The sequence below is a fragment of the Lepeophtheirus salmonis genome, chromosome 3, assembly GCF_016086655.4.
Source record: "Lepeophtheirus salmonis chromosome 3, UVic_Lsal_1.4, whole genome shotgun sequence".
NCBI classification, from domain to species: Eukaryota; Metazoa; Arthropoda; class Copepoda; order Siphonostomatoida; family Caligidae; genus Lepeophtheirus; species Lepeophtheirus salmonis.
In genome coordinates this window covers 27,829,235-27,848,774 of record NC_052133.2, presented here as the reverse complement: position 1 = coordinate 27,848,774, position 19,540 = coordinate 27,829,235, and the positions used below count along the sequence as shown (strand labels likewise).

The following is a 19,540-nucleotide window of genomic DNA, read 5'->3' as shown; positions in this document are numbered from 1 at the left end:
ACGTGGAGCCCTTACTTTTATATTAAGATTGTTAAATGTTCCAATTTGTGTTCAAGAATTTTAAGAAAAAAGTGATATATATAAGATCTTAATTACTTCGGCAACATCAGAATTCTTTTTAATCAACGTGTAAGGTCCAAGTGAGAGAGAGTCGACTTTTTTTCAAGCTATTATAAATTCTTAAAAGGGAAATGCTTGCCTCTTACTATTATTGCTGATATATATAAGATTAGTAGTCCAAACTTGAAAATTTTAAAGAAGTTAATGTTGATTAAAAACTGGACTTTTAACACTATTTCGGAAAATTTGACAAAATATCAAAATGTTTCAATTATCTTATTATGAAAAGTTTATTGTGGATGACATCAACTATTTGTTAGCTGCACTACAATATAAATTCATGGTCATGACCTTAACTAAATGTATTTAACTGTCTATATCCAAACTCATAAGGATGAATTTATTCAAATTGTATATATCAATTATTAGATAAATCCTTATTTTAAATGGTACATTATTATATTTTTCTATATCAGTTTATATATATACTTTATGTATACATAGTTATAAAAAATATTAATATATATTTATTTCTGGATAAATTGACTGAAGAAGATGAGGGGTTGCATGTTTTGTCAAAATCTTATTATTATTGCACAGCAGTCGGTACAATACATCAAATTGAAAATTCTAGGAATAGTGACATCATAGACTATAAGTGGTTGCGTGTTTTGACAAAGCATTACTACAGTAAGAACCAATAACCTTGGAGTAACAAAATAAATAGAAAATGTACTTTTGAGGTTTCTTTGATAATGATCATCCATATAGTAAAGTAACACTCAATCAAACATTTTTTTTTTGTCGATATTGTTCCCAAAACTTAGTAGTACTTGAAAGTAGTTTAATATTCATTTATGCCTATATTTATCAAATACAAAAGTGTGTTCTAGTTGAAATAGGTTATTTAAATGTTAATAATATATATATTTTTTTAAATATAATGAAGTCAAATGAATTTTTTTGAATAAAATAAGTTTTGTTGAACAACACAGAATCTGTCATTAAATTATTTTATTTTGTTTCTCAGAATTAATACTTTCCAATTCCAAACAGGATAACAACTATGCAGAAGCTGTATGTCTTTAAAATAACAAAATTTCCAAACTAGTGAAAAAATAGAATAGTTTTTATATAAAATTTAAATTTGAGTATAACTATTAATATTTTTATGTCATTTTTTTAAATATTTATCTACATTCTTAAGAACTTTAACTTATTTTTCGTATCAAAACAAATTTAAAAGCATTTATTTATGAATAAAGGGTAATATAATCAACATTATACATAATTCATTTTTAGGCTATTACTTATTAAAGCTCATTCTTTTTTTTTTTTTTTTTATTGTTTTCAGAAATTTAAAATTCGTAATCGTTAAATATAGACATCAATGAACATTAAATTACTTTCAAAAGATTTAAAAACGATTTCGGCAAAAAAAAAAAAATCACGTTTTTACAAGCGTGTATAAATTACAAGTTCCGTACATAAGACATGTTTGATACTTCAAAAATGAAATAAGGACTAGAAATCAAACCAAAAAGCTCACATATTATTTATGTGTAAGGTAAATTATTTGTGAATTGATCCACGTCGTCTCAAACGTTCTTTATTTGAAATATAGCAAGGAATTTTGAAGGAATATGAGAAGTGCCGTTTGAAATGACTAATATTTTTAAATAAAAAAAGTTACGTGAGTTCCTGTAATTCCGAGTTGATACTAGTTAGTGAACCATTTGTCAAATTTAATACAACAAGTCCAATTCAAGACAAGGTACATTATGAAGTCTAGTTAACCTTCCTTTCAAACATTGATTTACTGTGACAGAAAGTTTAACTTTTTATTAATACTACTTTTAATTCGGTTTTAATTTTGTTTTGAGGGTAAAATAAGACTGAACGATAATAGTCCTGAATTACTTTAATCCAAATAATTTTTTTTTATTCAAGGGCTAGTAGGCTATAATGTCTGTCGAGACATGTTTAAAGGTAGTCAAATAGACTTGCAAGATCATCCTCCATTACACCATTCACAGATTAAAAAAACCAACAGCATTGAGGATAGATTTAAAATAATTTATGAATTTCATGCAAACGACTGCAAGGGCCAACCGAGATAAGGAAATCATCCGTAAATTGTGTTAAGAAATGAGGTAAATGCTTCAGACTTTCAAAGCCACTGGGAATGGTCATTTTGAGTGAAGATATATAATGAATAAATGTTGTACTTTCATTCGTTTAAAAAAAATTGCAGTAGCTAAAAAAAACTGAGTTATTAATGATTGAAATGCCTGAAATATGAAATACAACTTTCTACAGTGTCAGCCGACCCTGTAAAAAGTTGTATCTAATCAATGTGTTTTTTGCTAATATCAAATATCAAATGTAAAAATCTTTGATTTCAATCTTTTGTGGCTACTTTCAATTAAAAAAAATATGGAGAAAACGATGTTGTTGAAAGTCATTTAGTTCTTCCTTGAAGGAGAAAAACCTTTTAATTATTACTCTCTCGCTTTTATAGTCGGACGCTAGATTTATAAGAATGTCAAAATCAAACAAAAAGAAATTGAATCAAAGAGTAAAGATGACATATATATTAATAAAAAAACAAGGAAAAACATTATCATTTGATTATATCAACTGTAATTTCTAGTAGTCAAAAGAGTTCATTTAAACTGGAGTTAACAGACTTCTTCCACAAAATGAATGTTACCTGATAAAAGCATGAATCCCCTCTAACTACAGCAGTTAACACAAGTTCTAAAAAAATCAATAGATTTGATAAATTATGTGTATTTGACACATTAATCACAAAACAGTACTTTGTTTTTTTGTGTTTGACACATTAATCACTAAACAGCACCTTTTTTTTTGTTTCTATTCGTACAAATTCTTTAGAATTTTTACATAGCAACTTTCTTATTATTTTACAAGTGAAATGTTCTAGAAATGTTGAGTTATGAAAAAATACAATTATAAATACACTTATACGATGTGGATATTTTTTAGTTCCATAAAACCAACATTTAAACAGAAAAAAAACCCAATTTATGAACCGATTTCCCCGCCCTCTCTAATTTAACTTATGAAAACATAGAAAAATAATGAGACAAATGGCCAAGAGAATAATTTCTCCCAGCGCGTTGTCCATTGAGCTACATCGTTCCATTATCACATTTATCACATGATACAAAAAAAAAACATCAATTAACTATCAATGATGGGTTCAGTAATTAGATATAGAACCGACTCAATAAAATAATATAACTTGAGTTTTATAAATATGTTTATATCGATGCATCATTTTAATCTAAGTCGATAATTTGAGCTGATATGATATTTTTTTACAAGTAAATAATAGTAATTATATAATATATATATATATATATATCTACTATATTTGCATAGGATGTCTAAGTTAAGCCTTAAAATACCACTAGATCCATTTTTTCAACTTTATTGTTCGTCATACTTCTCCTATTGATCCTAACCAACCCTAATTACCTAGTGGTGAAGCAATAATAAACAAATAAAAAATCCCTATAGTGATGGAGGAGATTGGGAACAGTTGCAACAGTCCCTTTTTTCTCTAACATCAAAAAAGCTATAACCACAAAATTCATATCACAATTCTCTGGTATAATGCATATTATTGTGGGTAAAAAACAATAATTTTTACTAGCTTTTCATCGATATATTGGATAAAAATGAATTAAATGGGTAAAAAAAATATTTTGGAGACAACATTTTCATTGTTTTTCCTGGAGCTACTAGCATTGGAATTATTGATTATCTGTTGATATCAAAATTAAAAACTCAATCACTGTAAGAATAAATATGAGATACGGTAACGATCAGTACATTGGAGACAATCGCAACAAAGGCTCCAATTATCTTCTCTTTCTTTATTTTTCTTGATTATTTTACTAATTGTATTAACTGTCATTGCCCGGAGTAATTAAGCGTCGGCTAAAAGCCAATTTTGCTTTAATAAATCCTCAGTGTTACTCTCCGTTTTTAATGAGCACTTTACACGTAACTACTCAATACTTATATAAATACATTTGTGTTCTATCTTCAAGAATGAAAGAATAATAATAAGTCTTTGATAATTATTTTTTTTCTAACACCCACTAACAAAAAAAAACACCTGCGATTGTTAGTTCATTTTTACTTCCCAGCGTTTATATTTTATTCAAATCTTAATATATACTGTAAATGCATATGATATACATCAGAGACAAGTAACAAAAGCATAAAGAAACAGTTCCCCTGGTATAAATGTTTACACCTAAAATATTTCGTTAATACGACATTATTTTTATTTATTAAATCAAAATTATATATATGATATACACCAGGGAGTACTATATACAGTAGGGGGTATCACGGGAGCCCAAAATTGAGCTATTACGCATTCTGACCACTCAAAAGTAGCAAATGATAAATAGAAATCCGTTTTACAAAAAAAAAAAACAGTAGAAAAAATTTACCCCCCTCCCCCTTTTTTGTCCGGAAAGGTTTCTATATGAAGTAAAAAAATAATTATGAAATAAACTTTTTTTCTCTTATTTATAAAAAAACTTTATGTACTTTAAAAAATGATATTGCACGATATGTAATTTTTTGCTAAAGTTAAAGATAAATGTTGCACGCCCCCGGATTTAGTGCAAAAATATACGAAAAAGATAAAAATTACTTATGAAAAGGAGAAAATTCTGCCGATATCTTTTTTTTATATTACATATAAGTTAATATATAATAATGTGGATAATTATCCTAAATCTTTGCTGAATACTATTTATAAACATACTATATGTTAATATATCAAACTGGGTACTGACACTTAGTTTTAAATTTATTTAGTTTATCTCTTGATTTTAAAATTGACAAAATGTATTCGTGTCTTTGGTTATATCCCTAAACCTTACAGGAAGCCATGGAAACTAGTTTCACTGCCCTTTTTACAGATTGGGAATGGCATAGATATTTCTCTAATTTCAAAGGCTCATTCTTTGCTTTCATAAGTTCTTAATCTCACCAATATTGTAAGATTGGAGGAACTGAAATTACTATCTTAGACTAATCAATCAATTCTTTTTTGTACAATAGGGGCCAGATCTTGATCAATACCCTCTTGATAGTGAGATTGCAAGCTGAAAATGCTTCGAACCATCATAGTAATTCGGTTGACATTTAATTGCAAACCACATTGGAGCGTAATAGTTTCAAGATAAATGCTACCAATTTTAAGAGGTTTTTGGATGGCTTTTTATTCGATATATAATATTGCAAAATGCGATTAGCTTTGGTAAGCCATCTAGCCTCATGCAAGGTGCCTAGTGTTTTAAAAGGCAAGTGGGAACCAGGAGTAATTTTTTTCTTTTTTGTCTATTTTCTCACTAAATCTGGGGGCGCGCAACGTTTATCTCGCTGTTGAAGTAACAAAAAATTACATATCGTGCAATATCATTTTTAAAGCGCATAAAACTTTTATTATAAAAAAAAAAGGAAAGTTTATCTCATAATTATTTTTTTTACTTCATACAGAACCATTTCCAGACAAAAAGGGGAGGGGCGGGGTAAACTTTTTTCTACGGGATTTTTTTTTTTTTTTTTTTTTTTTTTTTTTTGTAAAACGAATTTCTATTTATCATTCGCAACTTTAGAGGGGTGAGAATGCGGGATAGCTCAATTTTGGGCTCCCGTGATACCCCCAAATATACAGTGCTCCCTGTGATATTTTCATACATGACTATAGATAAAACTTTGCTTTATTAATTTCATATACCTAATTACGCAAATAATGAACTAAAAATAAGAAAGATCAAACGTAATAATCGTATTCTTTTCTCACTTTAAAGGCAGTTTTTTCATTACAAACATGTCAATAGTAGTGATGAGTAAAAAAGAGATCTGTTTAAAGAAAAAACTAGGTTTAGCGATTATAAAAGGAAAAAAGGTTGTTGTTGTCGTCCTGGTATTAGCTCCTCCCTCTGTAGTAAGCATTATCACCTATCTTTGTTGCAAATTGTTTTAAAAATGCAAATAAAAATAAATACATATGGATTTAAATATAGTTATATTATTAACCTTGCATTAATGTTATTCTAAAGATAGAGGGTTTTCCTCTTTTTAGTAGTAATTCATTTTCTCTATCCATCTGCTAATAGTAAGTGTCTAAATTAATTTATTCCATATTTCTTTCTCCTTCCACTCTTACAAAAATCCCATCTCTAGTAATGAGATATGATGAAACAAATGTCTACCATATTTACTCACTTCTTCCCTTTGTTCAGTAAAAAAAGTTCAGCTGTATAGTCAATAGTACAGTAGCCTAGGTTAAAAAATGTTTAGAATGATGGACATTGCATCATTAATTTTCCCTACTAAAACTAGAAAATTGTTGACGAAAAATGCACATTAACTCAAAATATTACAATGGAATGGATAAGGCAGGACCAGCATTAGTCATTTGAGTGACCTACGTGTTATGATAACTTTTTACAAGGCATATTTTTTGTGTCCCTACGGGCAGTGCACAATATTTTTAGTCCTTCACTAAGCAAATGTTGGCAAAGTTGTATCCTTATTATTCTTGAAATACTAGATATGTCTCAGTCGATGTTTATTTCACATTTCTTATGCAAAGTTTTCTAGCTAGAATCAGTTAGTATGGTATATCATTGAAAAAGAAAACTATATATTTTGTTTAAAGACCTTTATAGTTGGTAAAATAAATGTCATATAAACTTAAATGATGCATTCTTATTCATTAATTTTTTATTAAGGTTAAAATAACAGGGAATGCATCCATTGCCTTTCTTTGACTGTACGTCCCTGGATCCAACTTATCTACTTTAGGACAAAATCAATTCAAATAATTTAATATAGACACTGTCAGGAAGAGTTTGTTTGAAACAGAATCTTTTAGTAATTTTTGGACAGGTTGCAAGCTCTTGAAAAAGTAGTTAATAATGTACTCCTCACATTTGTCAATACTTGTCCATGTGAAAATGGTTATTCATTTCTAGCTTATTTGAAAAAAAGTAAAAAAAAAAAAAAGATCTATGAAGACTTATCCCTGTTTTTGATATGCGATTGTGCATTGAAATGAAGGACCATGTATGTAAAGTGATGTAACTCCTGTGTCTTTTGTAGCTGGCCCATTTTTTGGAATGGGCAATCTGAAGAATGGATTTTCCTTTCCTTAGCTGGTGTCATTATTATTTAACTCCTGAGTAGTGAACTTTCTCCCATACTACACTCAATTATAATCAAAACATCAAATAATTAAGTCGACTCTTAAGTCACAAGTCCTTGAATATTTTTATCGAGTCTTCAAATTTCATTCGAGTTCATTTCAAGTCCATCTATATATAACTCGAATTGAGTTTTCTATCCTATAAAATATACTTGAAAAAGTAGATAGGCTTTATATTAAAATGGTTGATATGGTATTCTTAGTACAGTCAACCCTGTGTAGTAGCAGTAGGGCAAGAGAAACTGAAAAAAGGACGCTTAGTGAAGAGGACCTATTATTGGTATTTTGGAACATTTAAACGGAGCAGACGGAGAAACTCAAACATCGGCTTGGAAGTTCTTGGCCTCTGTATTTTGTGATTCAGATGGAATTTTATTCATTGACTACTTGGAACATGGAAACAAATCACCAAAGAGTATTATATCGGTTGGTTGGATCGTTTGAAGACCGAAATTACCCAGAAAAGACCTCATTTGAAGTAGAAAAATGTGCTCTTTCACCAAGACAATGTGCCGTGTCCCAAATCAATAAAAACAGCTGCAAAATTGGTCAAATTGGGTTTCGAATTGCTATCTTACCCACTGTATTCTCCAGAAATGGCTCCCTTCGATTACTGGCTCTTTGCAGAGCTCAAAAAGATGTTCTGTGGAAAGAGATTTGGTCAGATGAGGAAATGATTCTGTAGCATATTTTGAAGGTCTCTATAAATCGTTCTACACCCGTGGTATCGAAAAGTTAGAGAAATGTTGGAATGGTTGTATCGTTCTAAAAAGAGATTATATTGATGAATCAAAATGAATTTTGGCAAAAAAAAATTTTTTTTCCTATCTATGCCCGGTACTTATTGACTAATATGTTACTATAGTTGGCTTGAACAAAATACTCGGAAACTATTGTAAATTAGTCAACCAAACTTAGAGTTCACGCTTATTCCTAGAGAATAGTTGTAGATAGTGTATCTTGCAACTCATCCTATGGCTAATAGAATTACCAGCTTAACGTGTTTGAGCAGTATAAAAAAATATGGAAGAACAGAGAAGTCTCTCTTCTCACTCTCTCCAAAAGTAAAAAGTTATATCATAAATTGTAAAAGATCGCAAGTGTTCTCGATCTTTATTTTTATATAAATAAGATAAATAATCAATTTAAGGAATTCAACAATAAACACTAAGTAAATCTTTCACCAGTTGAGGAAAAAAAATATTTCTATCTTAGTATTGTCATATTTGATATATAACATTTTTTTAGTTAGGAAATAAAGTATGTAGTTCATATGACATTGATACATTGTCAAACTTGTATTTCTTGTTTTCCTTTTAAATAATTGACTTTAAAAAAATCTACCTATTCATTAAAAGTTATTTATAACAAATACACCGAAAGGAAAAATCCAACAAATGCAAATCTGAAATATTTGTGTATTGACCTTTCCTAAAGAGACTATAGAGACAAAAGTTTGATTTAAAGGGAGTCCAAAAATTATTGATAGACATATTTCTAGTAATTAGGGATCAGGTTTGGAGATCGAGCGGAAATTTATAGCTTTTCATGGTTTCCGTTTATTTTTGAGCGCCTCAACGGGGAACCAATTCTTGACCGCGTTTATTTTTTCAATTCTTTTGAATTATTTTTCAAAGACATCTATGACCCAAGGATCAAAGTTAGACCAAGTGGTCTACCAAAATATTTTTTGTCTACTATGAGTGCTCAGAATACAATGAACTATTTAATAACTAACTACCCAACCTCTATATAATCGCGTTATAGGTAGCTGCTTAATTTCAAAGTGGAAAGGATGAAAAAATTACATACGTCACGAAGAAAAACAGTTAAAGGGATGTCATCTCTGGTACCTCAAAATTGACATAGTGTGAGGAAAAAAGTTTTTCTTAGTAAACAAAATTTGGTCAAAAATTTATAAGGTGGATGTCATTTAATCTTTAGAAAAATAAGGAATGCACTGAAAAAGTGTGAAGAGGCCTCTTCAGGGAAATTATCAAAGAAAAACAAAAACAACAACAAAAAAAAAGCATATATATATATATATATATTAAACATGTTCAAAAGAATATATTTATATTCATATAATGTTGATATACAATATCAATCACTTTACAAACAAAAAATATCAATAATTAAATGTCATAATACAATTAAAGCACTTTGAAAAAAGAAACATATTTAGAAGTGACGCTCTTCTTCTGTAGGTTCAGGAGGATATTGAGCTTCTCCTTCATATGTCACTTCAGCCTCAAAACCATGAATAGCATCAGCAGTATAGGTAACTGTTTGAATTCTTCCATCGGGAAGGGATACTTTGTATGATCCTGAGACAAATCCTGTCGAATCTTGCTGTTCTTCCTTGTCAAAGCTGGTGAAAGTTTCTTCATCGCGTACTTGATAGTTATATGCGTATGGCTCAGGTGGAGGGGGTGGAGTACTTTTGCGAAGAGGCTCGGAATGAAAACCATCTCCCAAAATGAGTGTTGCACAAGAAATTATTATTAAGCACTGGAGTAAAAAAATAATTAAATTACAAGAACCAAGTATATCCTAAACTATGACATTCTTACCCGAAGCATGATGATGATGATGATGTAAACTATTTGAATACTGACTGCTTAACAAATATGTTCTACCTTTATATAGAAACCATGAGAGTTCTGCAAATCGGGTTTGATACGTCAATTTTTATTATTATTTCAAATCCTTAATTTTAACGATGTTGTGATTGTATCCTTTTTTTTTTTTTAAATCAGGTTTTTGTTGTTAAGGAAATAGAAGTTGTTATATTGGTTTAAGAGCACAAATTAAAGATGTACAAAAAAAACATTTCCAAAAAATCAAAAAAATCAAACAAAATAAAATTTGCAAATTTATATTTTTTATGTTTTATTTCCTCAAATACTGAACTACATTACCTTAAAATATTTGACAATTTCCTTACGCATAGTACCATCTGGGTTTATTAGATCCATATTTACTTTTCAGCATCTTTTCATCGTAAAATGTGGGTTTTATTATGTGATGCCTTCTTAAGTAATGCATAATCTATATTAATGAAGCAAAATTTGTCTGTTTGTCTTTATGAATGTATAAAAAACAGTCACGGCGTACACTGAATATTTTGCTCTCTTATGTATATCATAAATATATTTTTGATCTAAGAAATAACAAGTTAGTCCTATAAATAAAATATCAATGAATTGCGCCTGTAGCATTGAATATGTAGCACTGTTTCTGTTTGTTTTTGGTATTGCACTCCTAGTATATCGTATATCCTATGTATTTAAATGCTGGTATGTAAAAATGAATTTTCTCTCGCGGGCGTTTCATACGGAGATTACTTTTTTTTGTTAGTGAGCGTTCCAGAGATTAAAGTTATCATCAGTCATCCCATCATATAAAAAAATGATATAAGTATGGAGTAGTTACGTGTTAGTGTGTTCTTCTATATTATTAAAGCAAAAATTGTCTTTTATCTAATGCCTAATTACTCGGGGCAATGCCGGGTACTACCACTAGTAAATAATAAAGTATATTACAAATATATACTAATCGGATTAACCGATTCATATCAAAAAGAACGACGACATTATAATAGAACATTATTTTGTTCTTGTTTGTAGCTAATTACTTATTGGAATAGCAACATTGAAATTAACTTTTGGTGCACAATGCCCCAAAAATTTAAATAACATAGTCCTTATCTTTATCAATATATTAACTTATGTTACTCTACTTATTCTATAATCAGTTTTAAGTTTGGTAAATAATAGGTTACACTTATAATCGATCAATTGGTATTATATAATATGTTCTTATAAGTATATCTCTTATGATAATAAATACTGTGCATAAATGTATCACAGCTCCATTCTTCAAGGTAAACTAAAAAACACGCGGTAACCTGAAAAAATAAAATTTGCCTTTTTTTTTTTGCAAAAATCATTATAATAACAATTTAAACTTGTTTTTGATTTTTTTTAAATAATGATCCAAAAATGAAAATAAATTAAGAACGAAACATTTGGTATTTATACATCAAATGAATCCTCCTCTGTATATCCGAATTACTCCAGTGAGGCTGTTAAAGGCCAAAATATATATTAATAGTGAAAAGGTTGTTCATTCATTTATATTTATGTTCTCAAAATCAGGCAAATAGTTTTAATTTGAAGGGTTTATTTTTTTTTTAATTCTACCTGGAATTTGTCATCGCTCTCTTCTGATTAATTTAGCTAAAATCATTAAATTCGCCTCTTCCTCTGGGGGTTCATTGTCAGTCAAGTAATAATTGTCTATTGATATTTTTTTATTTCCCTCTTCCCTCCAAAATAATAAAGATGAAAAACGTATGTTATAAGTTCAAATTATGGTCTTTTAGGGGTTGATACCACTAGTAGTGTGCACAAGGCTATTAAATTTCTCACTTCTCTCGCTCAACATTTAATTGTTTTTGATAAAAGTAAATGAGGTGATAAATATTACTTAATGAATGTTCTACTTTAAACAATTATCACTAATTAAATATATTATGAATCAATAATTAATTTTCATTTCATTTTTAAAAAATCCGAATAACTTCAGGTACCTCCTCTAGTGCAGAATATTATATTAGACAAAGGAAATATTTAAAAAAAAAAGATTATATTTCATATCTATATAGAGGTATAAATATATTAACAAAATTATGGTGCTAGGTGATTTCATTCCTAATAAATGCATTCCCTGTCTTTTCATTCCTAGTAATTTAATTTTAAGTAAATTCCTTCTCTGTAAAATTCATCCCCGAACATTTCATTCCCACTTTGTAGAGGAATATTTAGTAATGTCATACGGTTTATGTTTCTAACCTAACAATTGGTTTTTATGTAGGGCTATAGAGGGCGGGCTAGGCATTCGGCACTGGAGATGAGTAGTGAGTCATCGAGGATCAGTGATGGAAGGGAGACGAATATGAATGATTTATGGTGCCTATACCTTGGGAATTAGAAAAAACAGAAGAGTAATTCCGGGATTTACTTCTATTTCCCAATGTATAAATATTATCCACACATCGAGATTCCATTCCTACTCTCTATAAAAATGTATCATGACGTAATTTCCAATCCATAAATACCATAAATCATTCATATTAGTCTCCCATCTATCACTAGTCCTCACTCATCTTCAGTTCCGAATGCCCACTGCCCAGGCCTCCCTTTACAGCCCAACACAAAAACTACTGGTCAGTTTAGAAACATAAACAGTATTTAATCACTAAATATCCCTCTTCATAGAGGGAATGAAATGTTCGGGGATGAATTTTACAGAGAATGAATTTATTGGTAATTTTATTAGTACGAATGAAAAGGCAGGAGATCAGATTACCGGTCGCACAAATTATGGTTGGCTGGGATCAATAGGAGAAGTATGACGAACAATAAAGTTGGAAAAATGGATCCAGTGGTATTTTAAGGCTTAACTTAGACATCCTATGCTAATATATTATCTATATATATAATTACTATTTTTTACTTGTGAAAAATATCATATCAGGTCAAATTATCGACTTCGATTAAAATGATGCGTCCATATTTTCATCTTTAAAAAACTCAAGTTATATTATTTTATTGAGTCGGTTCTATATCTAATTACTGAACCCATCATTGATAGTTAATTGATGTTTTTTTTTTTGTATCATGTGATAAATGTGATAATGGAACGATGTAGCTCAATGGACAACGCGCTGGGAGAAATTATTCTCTTGGCCATTTGTCTCATTATTTTTTTATGTTTTCATAAGTTAAATTAGAAGAGGGCGGGATATCTGTTTATAAATAAGTTATTGGATTTTTTTTCTGTTTAAATATTGGTTTTATGCAACCAAAAAAGTTACGTGTAAAGTGCTCATTAAAAACGGAGAGTAACACTGAGGATTTATTAAAGCAAAATTGGCTTTTAGCCGACGCTTAATTACAGTTAATACAATTAGTAAAATAATCAAGAAAAATAAAGAAAGAGAAGATAATTGGAGCCTTTGTTGCGATTGTCTCCAATGTACTGATCGTTACCGTATCTCATATTTATTCTTAGAGTGATTGAGTTTTTAATTTTGATATCAACAGATAATCAATAATTCCAATGCTAGTAGCTCCAGGAAAAACAATGAAAATGTTGTCTCCAAAATATTTTTTTTACCGATTTAATTCATTTTTATCCAATATATCGATGAAAAGCTAGTAAAAATTATTGTTTTTTCCCCACAATATTATGCATTATACCAGAGAATTGTGATATGAATTTTGTGGTTATAGCTTTTTTGATGTTAGAGAACTGTTCCCAATCTCCTCCATCACTATAGGGATTTTTTATTTGTTTATTATTGCTTCACCACTAGGTAATTAGGGTTGGTTAGGATCAATAGGAGAAGTATGACGAACAATAAAGTTGAAAAAATGGATCTAGTGGTATTTTAAGGCTTAACTTAGACATCCTATGCAAATATAGTAGATATATATATATATATATATTATAATTACTATTATTTACTTGTGAAAAACATCATATCAGCTCAAATTATCGACTTAGATTAAAATGATGCATCGATATAAACATATTTATAAAACTCAAGTTATATTATTTTATTGAGTCGGTTCTATATCTAATTACTGAACCCATCATTGATAGTTAATTGATGTTTTTTTTTTTTTTTGTATCATGTGATAAATGTGATAATGGAACGATGTAGCTCAATGGACAACGCGCTGGGAGAAATTATTCTCTTGGCAATTTGTCTCATAATTTTTCTATGTTTTCATAAGTTAAATTAGAAGGGGGGTTACTTTTTAAATGTTGGTTTTATACAACAAAAAAATATACACATCATATAAGCTTATTTTTCATTGTATTTTTTCATACTCAACATTTCTTGAACATTCTAGAGAATTTGTGCTAATAGGAACAAAAAAAAAAGTGCTGTTTTGTGATTAATGTATCAAATAAACATCCTTTATCAAATTTACTGATTTTTTTTTTTTTGAGAACTTGTGTTAATTGATGTGGTTAGAGGTAAATTCATGCTTTTACCAGGTAACATTCATTTTGTGGAAGGAATCTGTTAACCCCTAGTTTAATTGAACTCTTTTGAGTACTAGAAATTACAGTTGATATAATCAAATGAGAATCTTTGTCCCTGTTTTTTTATTAATATATACATATGTCATATTTACTGTTTGATTTTGTTATTCTTATAAATCTAGGGTCGGACTATAACAGCGAGAGAGTAATAATTAAATGGCCTTTCTCCTTCAAGGAAGGAATAAATGACTTTCAATAACATCCTTTTCTCCATATTTAAAAAAAAATTGAAAGTACCCACAAAAGATTGAAATCAAACATTTTTACATTTGATATTTTCTAAATTAAAAACACATTCATTAGGTACAACTTTCTACAGGGTCCGCCCTACTTAGGCACTTCAATCATTAATAACTCAGTTTTTTTGTAGCTACGGCAATTTTTTTTTAAACGAATGAAAGAACAACATTTAATTCATTGTAGATCTTCACTCAAAATTACCTTTCCCAGTGGATTTGAAAGTCTGAAGCATTTACCTCATTTCTTAGCACAATTTACGGATGATTTCCTTATCGAGGTTGTCCCTTGCAGTCGTTTGCATGAAATTCATAAATTATTTCAATCTATCCTCAATGCTGTTGGTTTTTTTAATCTATGGATGGTGTAATGGAGGGTGATCTTGCAGGCATATTTGACTACCTTTAAACATGGCTCGACAGACACTATATCCCACTAGCCCGTGAATAAAAAAAATCATTTGGACTGATTTAGGGTGGCCTGTATGTAGCCCGTTTGGCTAAGTAATACTGCATATACTTGTTCAGAGTCAATTTTGGGTTCAAACTATAAGTATTACCTTGTTTCAAAATCGAATACTCCTTATATACATTGAAAATCAATGTTATGTGTGATTTTTAAGAAAAATATTTTTTAAAGACAAATTACGTAATATTACACTTGCTGTGTAATAGTTTTGAAATGTTTTTTGTTTTAACAAAACTGACATTTCTAAAAGTGGAACACTCAGTAAATTTCAGTTCCAAAATCCACTCATATATATTACATATTCCATAGAGAGTTTTGTTTCTTTGTTTCTGATTGGACAAAACGGACATTGTATAGGGGTTTTCTTCAAATCTAAGCCAATCATATACATTGCTCCGATTATATATCAAACTCATAGGTAGTTTCTATGGATATTTCAATGAATACAGTTTTATTATTATTTCTTTTAATAGTTAGATATGGATCAATTTTTTTATAAATTACAAGCCCCCATGTAACTTTCTAATTATTTGGAAACAAAAGTACTTCGATAATGGTCTAAAAATGATCAATATTTGTGGTATTCTGGCTTATAAAAAGAAAATTAACTATCCCTACTGGCTCGTGAGTAATTTTAACGACTCCCATCCCCTGCTTTTTACGTGTGAAAATTGTCAGGCTGTTTTTTTTTGTTTGTTTATTTGAGCAAAACAAAAAATTGCAACTCACTTAAGAGAAAATGTACTAAACAACAACAAAACTAATGCACCAGTCATGTAAGAAAAGAATCAAAGTACGGAAAGTTCAAATTGAGTAATAATACTTTTAAAAACAAAGTTTATCTAGTACATATGTTGTAATCTTAGGCAATTAAGAAGCTATCGTTTTGTTTAGGATGTAAAAAACAAACATACAAAATAAGCAGGGCATTAGTCCGCTGAAGAAATCATGAGTACACTCCCCCTCCTCCTCAGTTACGAATTTAGTGAGTGCACTCTTGGTCCTGCTCAATTAAAAATGAGCGGTGCTCATTTAGGAGTATTTGAATTTGACAACTCTTCAGTATTGCAATTAATTTCCTTAATTTTTTATTTATCATTTATTCCAAAAAATGAAGACAAATAAGGTAAAAGAATAAATAAACCTTAAAAATCTAAAATTATATAATAAATAACTAAAAAGATTCATTAAATGATTAATGTTTTAACTATTAAACATTTGATTCATTGACAAAGGTTGTTTTTAAGGTTTTTTTTTCAAAGTTTTCATCTTTTAAACTTTAGTATCTATCCTTAAATAATTAACCACTTTTAGAAAATACTCTCTCAACAGTAGCTGAGAAAAGCAGTGTATAAATCAAAAGGTAACATACGTGCTTAATAATATCTAACGGCAATTCTGCCAAATATTTGAATATCTATGCATAACAGTTATTAAATTGATAGAATTCACATTGCCACATGCAAATAAGGTAATATTAAGTGCGAATGGAAAAGATCGAGGAAAGATCAAATGTGCTGTACAATTTGTGACAGCCATACATTATTTACAATATCTTATCTTATTCCAAATAATTGGTTTTACTAAAATATGGGTTTAAATAAATTCTTATTTATCTTTTGTTGTTCCTTGAGTTTGGGAACCACTGTCTTGGGGGGACATTTTATTACAAGGTTTCATGCACTATCATCCAGTTAAGCCTGATAATTAGTTTGAACTTGAACTCAGGGTTCTCAAATTTTTAAACTTATGACAATTTATTACAGAAAAATATAGCAAAATCGTACTTCAGTTGGGAAATGTCACGCTAGCATAATCTTGCAACGTAATCTCCACACACGAAGGAGCTGGCGGTGTCTGTGATGGAACTGATGTTTGAGTCTTTTTATAGTGGTCAGCTACATTAGAGAGAAACTTGTCTACTGAAGATATCAGAGAGACACAGATACAGCATAGAAGAAGAAAAATTCTAGCTTATCTTGTGTCATAACGTCAACCATCTTTTCTTGCAATCTTAAATATATTCTTTGACTTTCCATTTCTTAGTTATTATCTCATAAGATGTAAAAACGGAAAAGTAATACAAATTTATAAATGAGCGAAAATTCGATAGATTTTATGACTCTTCTAAAATGGCAAGTTTTCTCCCACTCTCGCTCTTTATTTAAAATAATGAGCACTCTTCCGCTCAATAATTTAGCTCAATTTGGTGCCCCTCACTAATGCTTTAAGAATAGGTGATAGTGATAAAGTATTTATATTATACCTTTATTTATGAGAAGGTATTATTGTTGGCTGGATTTATAAATTAGTATTGCAGCCTGTACTTCCAGTAAAATTATATCATAACCCCTCTCCTCTAATCTTCTCCCTCTAATCAAGAATGAAAATTGTCCTAAATAAAATAGCTTAACAAACTTATGTAATACAAGCAAAAATCCTGACAATAAGTATCAAAAACCCTGAAAATACCCTAGCAATTTTAGTAGCTGAACCAGAGCAAAATATAGGACCTGTGACAATACTGATATCTATGAATTTATAACCCTTAATACATCAATTCCATGTTGTCCAGAACATATACGTAAAATTTAAATAAATATTAAATGTGCAGAAAAGCCCTCGATAAAAAAAAAAGGTAGAACTGAGAGGAAATTAAATGGAAAGGTATTTATTTTCTCTTTTTCTTTTACCCATAGAAAGTAGTACGTACACCTTTAAAAGAGTAAATGCAGACGGAGTGTTAAGGTTTTTCACGTTCCGGTAGGAGAAATATATTTTTACGTTTCTTAATAGAGCCAGTAATAGAAAGAAGTCGTAGTATCTCCATCTTGTGAGTATCTTTCTTTTCAATAATCAAATTCTTCATGATGACAGAATCAGATTTTGGACACATGGATCTATTAATAAGCCCAACAAATACCTGTGAATTAGACGACGAGACCAGAAGAGTGATTGGAGATAGTCGAGAAACTGTTTTAATAGATGTTGGTGGTATGATATTTAAGGTTCGGAAAAAAATATTTGCGGCTCTTCCAAACAGTCGCTTGAGTCGACTCATAAGAGCTGAAAGTATGAATGAGATACTTACCCTATGTGACGATTATACCCCTGGGACTCCTCCAACTTTTTATTTTGATCGTAATTTCCTCGGTTTTAATGCAATATTAGACATGTACCGTATTGGAGGCCTCCATTTAACTGTAGAAATTTGTGCTACTGTATTTAAGAAAGACTTAAACTTCTGGGGTATTGATGAACTCTATCTAGAGCCATGTTGTGCTCTTAAATATTATCCAGAAATGGAAAATTGTGTTAAAGAATTAAGAAATTCTTTAGCCTTACGTGAGAAAGAAATTAACAGAATCAAAGATGAAAATTTTGGAAATCATTACATTGGAAAAGTGCGTAGTTATTTATGGAATGTTATGGAATATCCTGAATCGTCCTTAGCAGCGAGGGTAATAATTTTCTTGATATTTTTTTAAACAATCCAGTACCCAATGATATTCATTTCGATGAAGGTTAGAATTTAAAGAAATCGAAAAAATTACTGATTTATAAGCATGAATTATTTATTTATTTATAGAAAGTTTTTTCATAAGAGATTTTTTCTCATGCATTGAAAGGCATATTACATATGTGAAATAGAGATTAAAAACCACAGCTGAGATGACGTCAAACGTAGCCCTGACAATTCTTGAATATAGGAAAAAATGAATAAGCTGCATAGTCTATGTTAACTACTTTATCCTATGTAGCTTCAAATTTTACCTACTTCATTTTTTATCTATGGCAACAAGATAAGAAGTCCTTCCATGTAAAACGTGTATTTTGTTGTATATTTTTTACTACAAGCGATATGACTTTGCCATTTTTAATTAATTCATAATGACATTAGAATTTGGCCGCCAGAAAGAGCTCCTTTTCACATCATTAAATATGATATAAGAAATTTATTTTCCTTTTAAACTAAAAAAAAACCAGAATCTTATTTTTTCATATTATACTTTTAGTTTTATACACTGTAACGCGAAATTTTATAAAAATAATGTGTTATTGATACCTATTCATACATATATGCTTCAATCTATGAGAAATTTTCATGAAATATCTTAAACCTAATGGAATTTATGATATAATATAGATATTTGCCTATCAGTTGGCTTAAGACAACTTATGTTAACATATTTTTATTTTTTTGTTATAAAAAAAGTAAAGTAAAATTTAGTTTTTTACATTACATTTTCATGGCCTTTCATTTTTATTTTTTTTTAATTTTAACTATATAATTGTAGAAAAGTTATAAAAATCATTGTTAAATTAATATAGTATTTGTACACTTATTATATTTTTATGTACTAAGAAAATTGCCAGTGGAAGATTGCT

General features: G+C 29.4%; 2 protein-coding genes across 2 annotated transcripts in view; one reads left to right on the top strand and one right to left on the bottom strand.

The window, feature by feature from the left end:
- Positions 1-9,370: 9,370 nt before the first annotated feature.
- LOC121114829 (cuticle protein 18.6) lies at positions 9,371-9,998 on the bottom strand. Its single transcript, XM_040708908.2, has 2 exons — positions 9,898-9,998; positions 9,371-9,835 (listed from the first exon to the last, which is right to left on the bottom strand). Exons 1-2 carry the CDS (start codon positions 9,904-9,906, stop codon positions 9,506-9,508), a joined length of 339 nt encoding a protein of 112 aa, XP_040564842.1. The 5' UTR covers positions 9,907-9,998; the 3' UTR covers positions 9,371-9,505.
- Positions 9,999-17,951: 7,953 nt separating this feature from the next.
- The window catches only part of LOC121115343 (potassium voltage-gated channel subfamily B member 2-like), a 41,057-nt gene continuing 39,468 nt past the window's right edge, over positions 17,952-19,540 (top strand). Inside the window, exon 1 of the mRNA XM_071887246.1 lies at positions 17,952-18,612. Coding sequence (XP_071743347.1) covers positions 18,019-18,612 — 594 coding nt within the window. The 5' untranslated portion in view covers positions 17,952-18,018. The remainder of the gene's footprint in view (positions 18,613-19,540) is intronic.